The sequence below is a fragment of the Solanum stenotomum genome, chromosome 7 (assembly GCF_019186545.1).
Source record: "Solanum stenotomum isolate F172 chromosome 7, ASM1918654v1, whole genome shotgun sequence".
NCBI lineage: Eukaryota > Viridiplantae > Streptophyta > Magnoliopsida > Solanales > Solanaceae > Solanum > Solanum stenotomum.
Window position 1 is genome coordinate 1,041,679 of NC_064288.1, and position 11,105 is coordinate 1,052,783.

An 11,105-nucleotide genomic window follows, 5' to 3' on the forward strand; every position below is an offset into this window, starting at 1 on the left:
GCTTGAAATTTTCGATTTGAATGTAGACCCACTTTAAAGCTTGAAGTCCATCAATGGTGGTAGTATTTTCTTAACCCCCTTCAACAAATAATAAATTGATTTCAACAAAAAAAAAATGAAATTGGTTTTCTTGATTTTGATTGAAATAATGCTTCTGGGTTTCTGTTTGTGAGTTTTGGAAAATGAATTGAAGAACATTTTTCCTTTTATTTGATTTTTAATGAAGATGAAAAGCTATGTTTTTTTTATTTCTAGTTTTAAATGCCATGGTATTTTAATTTGGGCCATGGGTGGGTAAATTATAGAAAATGGGTGGGTTTTCAAATTTTTTGGATAAATAAATAAATAAAATCAGGTTAGTTATTTAGATGATGCCATGTGTCAATCTGTTAGTCTTAAGGGTATAGATGATCCAAAATATTGACGGTAAGGGTATATACAACCTTAAAGTATAACGGAGGGTATTAACATACCATTTGTGATAGTTCGGGGGTATATTTGTCCTTTTTTCCAAAATTATTACATTAATTTAAAACACAAAATATCTTTAAAGTATAGTCGATGGAGTTATTATTGACCCCTTTTTCATATTAATCTTAAAATCAAAGAATATGTTAGCAAATGTTTTATCCTACTTTAATTTGAACAAGATCAAGAAATAAAAATATAATGTATTTTTTTTAAAATAAAATTTTTATCAGGCAAAAATGTTTTTGATCCAAATGGAAATATTTTTAGATAAATTATTAACAACATAAATATTTTCGAATGAAACTATTAGTTGCATGAATATTTTGGATCAAATTATTGATGAACATTTTTATTCAATTTCATACCATTTAAGAGTTTTTTTTTTTTTTTAAAATATAGGCCAAGTAAAATGAAATGAAAATAAAATAAAATAGTGTGGGCGTGCACTATCCAATATAGCCTAGGATTTGTAGATAGGAATTAGTTTGTCCTCAACTTGGAAAACTGAACTTCTTTTCCCTTTAAGAAGTTGGCATACCAGTATGCAGAAAGCTTTGGATACCTTCTTAATTCGTTGTCGTCCAAATCTACATAGTAGAGTCCATAGCTCGGTACATAACCACCAAGTAACTCCAAACCATCTAAGAAGGACCACGCAAAATACCCTCTAGTATTCGATCCATTCCTGCATTATCACGGAGAGTGAGCAAAAGAAAAGCTTTTAACAAAGCCAACAGATACAGTCAATAACTAGTTGTTAGAGGGTACCTAACAGCATCAAGAACACTCCCAATGTAGGCATGCATATATTCTATCCTCGGCGTGTCATTTAGTGTCCCATTTCGTAGAGTCTTTTGACCTGCCAAAGCAAATCATTCTAAGCATCTGTAATACTTTACATTTCAGGAATTTGAAGAAAAGTAACATACGTAAGTATGTTTGCAGCCTAAAATCCTTATGTTACCATCCGTTTAGTCTACCAACGGTGATTAATCCACTAATGTTGTATTTAAAGTTATTTGAATTCAATGGAACGACAAGCAGAAAATTATTCCAATCTTTTGAGCACTTTAGCCCAAGAGTTTGTAGGTTTTCTATTAACGAATCAGCACCATAAGGTCGTTAGTAGAAAATATCTGATTTCATCTTGCAACATCCCATTACTAGATCCATATCAGGGGACCGTAACACCTTACATTCAGAATTCAGAGGAAACTACAAACTCCATCATATTTTTAGAAAAAGCAAACCATAACAAAAGCTAGCTATATAACAGGCATCTTGTTTTATATGAAATGAACTAAGGCAAACATTGCCAGAACAAACATAGGTGTAAAAACTCAGAAATTGGATGTGCATAAATCAAAAGAGAGGGACGCGATTGGCGAGGACTCACCATTTTCTTGAATGTAAATCGGCAGGTTTCCATAAGCTTCTTTAAGATACTCCAGAAGTTCATAAAGACCAGAAGGCATCACTGGATACTAAAGTCATGAGACAATATTTAAGCGACAGAATATATAATCTCGAAATATCACATTAGAACTTATTTTATTATATTAGATGCCTCACCTGATCTGCTGTCAATGCCTCAACTGCAGAAACCCAAAAAAAGATAAAATTAGCAAGCTCATTCATATCACCTAATCCATCATAAGCAGATAACGAACTAGATTATGCAACTTACCGAGGACATGACTCTAGATAGGAAAATTTGGAGGCCAAGTATTGTCTAGTTCCCTTTTCTGTATTGTTATTATTACTCTCTTACTATCTTACTCTTAGATTTTAGTATTACTACTTGTTGTCTCCTTTGCTTCAGTTATCGTATTATTTTGTCGTTGCTACTGTACTCTTTTTCATTGTTTTCAACATGACTTCTTTTGCTACAGTCTTGTATTTTTGTTGATATGCTTTTACTTAATCCGAGGGTCTATCGAAAACAGCCTCTCCACCTTCACATAACAAGGCAGGGGTAAGGCTGCATACACACCACCCTCCCTAAACCCTACTTGTGGGATTACGCTGGGTATGACATAATGGTCAGAATTCGTGATTATTTAGTAAGAACTGAATTTCATACGTGAAACCTCTGCCGCCATGTCAGCACCGAAGTCCCTGCTATGCTTTTCAATGCTGGAAGGCCTGTCCTTCACAGATACAGTAATATAGTGGTTTAGTCCTATGAAGTCAACTGAGCCCTTAACTAGCTTAGCTTCATATGTGGTGAAGGTTGGAATTCTTGTCCCGGCAGCCTTCTTCATTATAGAGGGATAGTCTCCAAATACGAAAGGGTTCATAATCCTGCAGCAAAAAGTTAATTGTTGTAAACAAATATCTCACTTGCAAACAACAACATGCTCGGTGTAATCCCACAAAGTGGGGTCTAGTTACCTAGGACTTAGGAGGTAGAGAGGTTGTTTCCAATAGACCCTCGGTTCAAGAAAAAACAGTTCAAAGAAATTCGGAGAAGGAAATAGTAACAAAAATGAAGAAACCACAGCAAGATACTATAGAAAGCATGACCAAACATTCTGAAGAGTAACTACAACAAAAAATACGACAATAGTAGTACAAGAAGTGGCAGATAGCAACAGAAATCTAGTAACAAGAAACTACATGAGTAATGCTACGACTACTAATAGGGAAGAAAAATACTTTACTTGCAAAGGCAGGATAAATAAATTTAACATGCTATCAAAGGTTACTTGCCTTAATTTACAGGTTACTAGTACCTTTATTTTAAATGACCAGATAGTGTATGGAACGTTTACACTATCAGTATATAGAAGTTAAACTTTGATTGATGTGGTAGTTAATAAGGCAAGAGTTTACATGTGTGGCAAATACAATTAGCCAATGAAATCCTAAAACTTACCAACCAGTATAAAATTCATTTACTCGTTGTGCTGCAATTACATCAGCGGTTGCATTTGAATAAGGAACGGACCACATACCATATATATTAAATCCCACGAAACCACGTTGAGTGGACTGCATTTCAAAATTTCGCTGTCATTAGTAAGCACAAGTCTTGTAGTAAAATTGATCAAACTATAACCTCAGAGCCTAAAATGCTAAATCATTGCGACTTAAATAATAATACAGATGAAAGTTATTTATTGCTTCTAGATTAAAATCTTTACCTTGTAATTTCTCCTGTACAATTTCATTGCAGATGAATGCGCAAGTAATGTGTTATGAACAACCATATATGGCTCAGTAGATGAATTCCCTCTAGAACAATTAACTACCAAAGGCAGGGAACAACGTCCAGGAGGGGTGAAGCCATTATTATAACCTCCAATCGCGTATATATTGGCCTCATTAATGGTGGTCCAATACATCACCCTGTCACCAAATTCCTTGAAGCATACCTCTGCATATGCCGTGAAGTCCTTCCTAAAATCAAAAGAAAATTCTACTGTTGAAGTTAATCATATCCAAGTGTCCTTATACTCAAACTGATAGATGAGTCTATCGACATTACACAATCTTTCGGCTTAACCAGCCTCCATATTCATCTTCAAGTGCCTGCGGTAGATCACTGTGAAATAGTGTAACGTGTGGTTGAATACCTGCAACATTGAAAGATATGAATGACTTTTTTAGTTCACTCGGAAGTGCAGCGTTTTGCTTTTCATTTCTTGCTATTATATGTAATCGACAAAATGTACTGAAATTTCTAAACGTTGGCATGGTCACAAAGAAATGTAGTTATGACCGTGGCTAATAAGTTCATCAATGTAATTGTTGTAAAATTGTAAACCCTTTGGATTTACAGGTCCTCTTCCACCTGAAAAGAGAACAAACACGGCATCAAAGGGGATGGAAATAAACAAAAATAATCTGAGGTGTTTTCATGTAGCATCAAGGGGCTAAACATACCAGGAATAAGTCTAGACCACGAAATAGAGAACTTGTAGGCTTCTAAGCCAGTGTCAACCATGAGTTGGACATCGTCCTGCAACAAAAAATTGATGAACTCAAAATGACTTTCTTAATGAAAAAACTGATTGTATTATAATGCTACCAACTCCTTACAAAATGTAGTGAACAAACATAGTATGTTGCTTGGACTCCACAAAAATGTAGACAGCTGCACGTCTGATCCTCCAATAAAAGGTACATCTTTGGAGGTCCGAGCAACGTAGCCATAAACCACCAATAAGAAGACACTCGAAGGTAGCCACACTAAGGAGCATTATGCTAACGTGTGAAGGACCTAAACTATGTAAGATCAACTATAAGATGCTTAAACAAATATAATTCAAGAGTAAAGCTTAAAGAGCCTGAGTCAAATGCTTTCTTTGGCAAGTTGTTGAGAAAATTGAAAGATAGGAACTTGAAACTTAACAGGCATGTTATTGATTCTACATCTATAATTTGCACGTTGTAATTGTCCATTTTATCGCTGTCTAAACTATTGAGTATTGACTATACCAAATTTTGTTATATTACGTTATAGCGATCAGTAAGAAGTAAAAGACTCGGATTAGAACAGAGTGATTGTATTCACCTTGTATTTGTGGTAAACATCACATGCTATGTCTCCATTGGCTCCACCGGAAAAACCTGGAAGCAAAAACTTGAAATATCATATGCCAATCTGCAGTTAATCTAAGTATCTAACTCACAACATTTGTTTCCTGATAAAGAGATTTTAAATTTGTAAAAGAAAGAAATGTTCCAAATACATATGATAAGTCCAAAAATAGTATATCCCCTTGATCAAACATAGACCTATGGCTATAAGTAGTAGTATAACAATGTTCTGCACTCGGGCCTGTTGAGGATATAATTAAATAATAAAAGTGTACTTTCTCTAACATCTTAAACTATTAGATGAGATGGTCACTCACTGTAACAAGGCCCAACTGAAGCGCGGACCAGGAGCACAAACATGAATGAACATGACTCTAATATCATGTAAAAATATGACACATAAGTCTAATTCAATTCCCAAAGCTCTCTCTCTCATAAAGGGAGGACTGCCTAAATCAATATAAACAAACCATCAATTAATCCATTCTCCAACTAATGCGAGACTCTAATCCACTCTAACAATGTGACATAGCTCTAAGTGACAAATACATGAAGTCAATCAGGCCAAAGCGAACAATACATGTCAACTATCTCTAGTTTCAAGATTATTGAAACAGAAACTCAGAAAGAGAAAAAAGGTTGCAAAGCCAAATGATTCATTATTTAGGAGCATTACCAAAGTATTTCAAAGATAGGATTATCTTGACGTAGGGCCTAAATCAACCTAAGTTAAATGAAGTCTCTATCGTTCTGCTTAAAAAAATCAGATATGAAACTTCATACACCTTAAAGTTCATATGACAATAAAGAAGCAGAATTGAAAAGATTTGAGAAACAAAACCAGCATGAGCAAAAGTGTCCCAAATACTAGGTGTCCTTCCATCTTCAAATGCTGCCCCTTCAACCTTTTTATTCAAAAATAACCAAACCAAACCAATCAAATAATGAACATTAAATCTGATTACTATCAAAAAAAAGGAAAAAAAAAACTTTTGAAACTGACTTGATAGGCAGAAGTTCCAGCACCAAAAACAAAGCCAGGAGGGAAGTCACCTCTGCTATAATTGTCCACACATAAGACTGTCACCAGTAACCATTGGATAGAAAAAATCAGCACCAAAAAACTGAAATTGGATTGTAAATTTTGGAGCATCATCATTCTTGTACCCTCAATACTTTAGTGTCTTCTTCACTAGACTCTGAAACACCATATAGTAAAAAACAGATTTGTTTTTGTGATTTTTTCGCTCTAACTATTAGTTGTTCTGTTTTTCTATATGAACTATTATCATTTATAACACATATTTCCTCCATCCCAATTTATGTGGCTCTTTTTTGATTTCGAGATTCAAACAAGTCTATCTTTGATCGTAAATTTTTCATACATCTTTTAGATATTTTGAATTGTCAATTACGTACTTTTTACTTAGTTTATAAATATATAAATTTCATTTCACAAAATTTGAAGATTTCATGTGTAAATTGTTGGTCAAATTTAAACTGTTTGACTCTCGAAAAATGAAAAGTGTCACATAAATTGGGACAGAGGGAGTATTAACTATCAACTGTTGTCTTTTTAAATTTGAGTGATGGTGATATTTCAATTAGAAAAATTGTTCTGTTTTTTTCTATTTGAACTATTATCATTTATAAAACACCTTAACTATCAACGGTTCTCTTTTTAAATTTGAAAGATAATGTTATTTCAAATAGAAAAATTGTTTTGTTTTTCTATTTGAACTATTACCATTTATAACATATCTTAACTATCAATTGTTCTCTTTTTAAATTGAATGGTGATGATATTTCAGATAGAAAATTTGATCTATTTTTCTTTTTGAACTACTATCATTTATAACACACCTTAGGTATCAATTATTTTCTTTTTAAAACTTGAATGATGGTGATATTTCATAAAAATGAAATTATTGGCGTATGCTTAATAAATAGATGCCAATTAATTAGGTTTGGTAATGAGAAAAGTTTCATCCACAAATGTCAAATTAAATTATCTTGGGGAACCACCTATATTTAATATCATCACCATTCAATTTTTCAAAGCATCAGTAAATATCCCAACAAATTATCAACCTACATTTGCCAAACCATTTATTTTGACATTCAATTTAATTTTATGAGGACTTTCGTAATGAGTTGGGGAACCATCACATATATTCACACCATTTTTAATGCCTATTTCCGCATTTACAGACATTTTTTAGGAATTACCCAAATTTCTAGATTTTTCGTGTGTATTAGCCCATGGATCTGGCGCCTCGGAGCAAAAAAATTTTTTGTCAAAAAAATTTATGACGGGCTTCATAATGAGTTGGGGAATCATCTCATATACTCGCACCATTTTCTTAACACTTATTTCCTCATTCACAAGCCCTTTTTTAAGAATTACCAATTCCTCATTTTTTCGTGTGTATTAACCCATGGATAAAGCGCCCCGGAGCACCCAAATTTTTTTTCAAAAAACTTTATGAAGATTTCTGTAATGAGTTGGGGAACCACCACATATACTCACATCATTTTTGACGCCTATATCCGCATTTACAGACCCTTTTTAAGGAATTATCCAAATTTTTCACTTTTTCGTGTGTATTAGCCCATGGATCTGGCACCCTGGAGCACTCAAAAAAAAATTTCTCAAAAAAATTTATGAGGACCTTCATAGTGAGTTGGGGAACCACCCCGTATACTTACACCATTTTTAATGTCTATTTCCACATTAAAGACCCTTTTTTAGGAATTACCAAATTCCTCAATTTTTCGAGTGCATTAGCCCATGGATCTGGCACCCAGAGCACCCAATTTGTTTTTATCAAAAATCTTTATGAGGACCTTCATAATGAGTTGGGAATCACCACGTATATAACGCCTATTTCCGCATTTACAGAACCTTTTTTAGGACTTACCCAAATTTATCGATAGCACCCAAAATATTTTGCACAAAAAAATTTATGAGTACCTCTATAATAAGTCGGGGAACCACCAAATATACTCACACCATTTTTAACGCATATATCCTCATTTACAGACCCTTATTTAGAAATTACCCAAATTTTTCAATTTTTTGTGTGTATTAGCCCATGGATATGGCGACCTGGATCAACCAATTTTTTTTTCTCAAATAACTTTATGAGTACCTCCGTAAAGACTTGGGGAACCACCACATATACTCACCATTTTTAATGCCTATTTCCGCATTTACAGACCATTTTTTAGGAATTACCCAAATTCCTTGATTTTTCGTGTGTATTAGCCCATGGATCTAGCGCCCCTGAGCATCCAATATTTTTTTCAAAAAAAACTTTATGAGGATCCACCACGTATACTCAAACAAATTTTAATGCCTATTTCGCATTTACAGTCCTTTTTTTACGAATTACCCAAATTCCTCGAGATTTTATGTGTATTAGCCCATGGATCTGGTGCTGCAGAGTACCCAAATTTTTTTTCTCAAAAAACATTAAGAGGACCTCCTTAATGAGTTGGAAAACCACCACGTATATTCACACAATTTTTTAACGCTTATATCTGCATTTACAAGCCCTTTTTTAGAAATTACCCAAATTCTTTAATTTTTCGTGTGTATTAGTCCATGGATTTGGTACCCCAGAGCACCCAAAGATTTTTTTTCTCAAAAGAAAATTATGAGGACTTCCGTAATGAGTTAGGGAACCACCACGTATATTCACACCATTTTTAATGTCTATTTTCGCATATAAAGACCCCTTTTTTTCATGTGTATTAGCCCATGGATATGGCACCCAGAGCACCCAAAATTATTTTCTCAAAAAAAATTATAAAGACCTCCTTAATGAGTTGGGGAACCACCACATATAATAACATAATTTTTTAAAACAAATATATCCGTATTGACAGGCCCTTTTTAAGGTATTACCCAAACTCCTCGATTTTTCATGTGTATTAGCAAATGGATCTGGCGCCCTAGAGCCCCAAAAATTATTTTCTCAAAAAACTTTTCGACGATCTTCGTAATGAGTTGGGGAACCACCACGTACACTCACACAATTTTATAAACGCCTATTTTCACATTTACAGGCCCTTTTATAGGAATTACCCAAATTCCTCAATTTTTCTTGTGTATTAGCCTAGCCCATGGATCTGGTGCCCGGAGCACCAAAATTTTTTCCACAAAAAACTTTATAAGGACCTCCGTAATGATTTGGGAACCACTGTGTATACTCACACCATTTTTAACCCATATATCTGCATTTACAGACCCTTTTTAAGGAATTACCCAAATTTCTCAAAATTTCATGTGTATTATCCCATGAATCTTGCACCCTGGAGCACCCAAAATATTTTCTCAAAAAACTTTATGAGGACCTCTGTAATGAGTTAGGGAACCACAACGTATACTCACACCATTTTTAACGCCTATTTATGCATTTATAGGTCCTTTTTGAGGAATTACACAAATTCCTCAATTTTTCGAGTGTATTAGCCCATTGATCTGGAGCCTTAAAGCACTCAAATTTTTTTTCTTAAAAAACTTTATGAGGACCTCCGTGATGAGTTAGAAACCACCACGTATACTCACACCATTTTTAATGCCTATTTCCGCATTTAAAGACACTTTTTTAGGAATTATTCAGATCCTCGATTTTTTATGTGTATTATCCCATGGATTAGCGCCCCAGAGAACCCGAGAGAAAAAATTATGATGACCTCTGTAATGAGTTGGGAAACCACCACGTATACCATTTTTTTTAATGCCTATATCCGCATATGTAGACCCTTTCTTAGAAATTACCCACATTTCTCGATTCTTCGTGTGTATAATGCCCATGGATCTGCTGCCTTGGAACACCCAAAATTTGTTCTCAGAAAACTTTATAAGAACCTCCGTAATTTGTTTTGGAATCAACACATATACTCATATCATTTTAACACCTATTTCAGCATTTACATGTCATTTTTCAGGAATTACCAAATTTCTTGATTTTTCGTGTGTTAATCCCATGAATCTGGTGCTCGGAGCACCCAAATTTTGTTTATCAAAAAAACTTTATAAGACTTTCGTTATGAGTTGGGGAACCACCATGTATACTCACACTTTTTTTGAACGACTATTTCTGCTTTTACAGGCCCTTTTTAAGAATTACCCAAATTCCTCAATTTTTCGTATGTATTAGCCTATTGATCTGGCGCCCGAAGCGCCTAAACTTTATTCTCAAAATAATTTATGAGAACCTCCGTAATGTGTTTTGGAACCAACACGTATACTCATACCATTTTAACGTCTACTTCCGCATTTTCGCATTTACAGCCCATAGATCTGGCATCATGGAGCACCTAATTTTTTTTTCTCAAAAAAACCTTACGAGAACCTCTCTAATAAGTTGGGAAACCACCATGTAACTCACATTATTTTTAACGCTTATTTTCGAATTTATAGGCTCTTTTTGGAATTACTCAAATTCCTTGATTTTTCGTACGTATTAGCCTATACATCTTGCTCCCCCGAGCAGCCAAAATTTTTTAGTGAAAAAACTTTATGAGGACCTCCATAATGAGTTGAGGAACCACCACATATATTCACACAATTTTTTAACGCCTATATCCACATTTACAAGCCCTTTTTAGGAATTACCCAAATATTCAATTTTTCGTGTGTATCAGCCCATGGATATGGCCCCCCAAAGCTCCTAATTTTTTTCTCAAAAATCTTTTGAGGACCTCCGTTATAAGTTGGGGAACCACCACGTATACTCACAAATTTTTTTAAGGCCTATACCCGCATTTACAGGCCCTTTTTTAAGAATTACCCAAACATTCAATTTTTCATGTGTAAATGCCCATGGATATGGTGCCCCAAAGCTCCTAAAATGTTTTTCTCAAAAAATTTATAAGGACCTCCATAATGAGTTGGGAAACCACCACATATTAGAGCCGTTAAAACGGGCTTAGCCTATGGGGCCGGCCCAACTAAACCCGTTATTGGGGTAGGGTTGGGATAGAATTTTTCAAGCCCATTTAAAACTAGGGCTCATAAGCCCGGCCCATATAAGCCCTGAGACTCCCCCCCACCCACCCCTCCCCCCAGCCTCGAGGCG

General features: G+C 34.6%; 1 protein-coding gene across 1 annotated transcript; it reads right to left on the reverse strand.

Moving 5' to 3' along the window:
- Positions 1 to 937: 937 nt before the first annotated feature.
- On the reverse strand, positions 938 to 6,277 carry LOC125871833 (beta-glucosidase 11-like). The gene is made up of 13 exons (XM_049552514.1): positions 6,020 to 6,277; positions 5,858 to 5,921; positions 4,991 to 5,046; positions 4,360 to 4,435; positions 4,196 to 4,267; positions 3,962 to 4,049; positions 3,618 to 3,873; positions 3,350 to 3,465; positions 2,555 to 2,775; positions 2,044 to 2,066; positions 1,868 to 1,955; positions 1,240 to 1,330; positions 938 to 1,156 (listed from the first exon to the last, which is right to left on the reverse strand). The coding sequence occupies exons 1-13, from the start codon at positions 6,173 to 6,175 to the stop codon at positions 952 to 954; spliced, it is 1,512 nt and encodes a 503-aa protein (XP_049408471.1). The 5' UTR covers positions 6,176 to 6,277; the 3' UTR covers positions 938 to 951.
- Between the last annotated feature and the right edge of the window lie 4,828 nt (positions 6,278 to 11,105).

Excerpts from the sequence above, each read along its gene's own strand:
- LOC125871833 (XM_049552514.1), bottom strand. The coding sequence starts at position 6,175 with ATGATGATGCTCCAAAATTTACAATCCAATTTCAGTTTTTTGGTGCTG. Across the intron at positions 3,874-3,961 it reads TGGTTAAGCCGAAAGATTGT|GAAGGACTTCACGGCATATG; the intron begins GTAATGTCGATA and ends TTTTGATTTTAG. Across the intron at positions 1,157-1,239 it reads AGTGTTCTTGATGCTGTTAG|GAATGGATCGAATACTAGAG; the intron begins GTACCCTCTAAC and ends GTGATAATGCAG.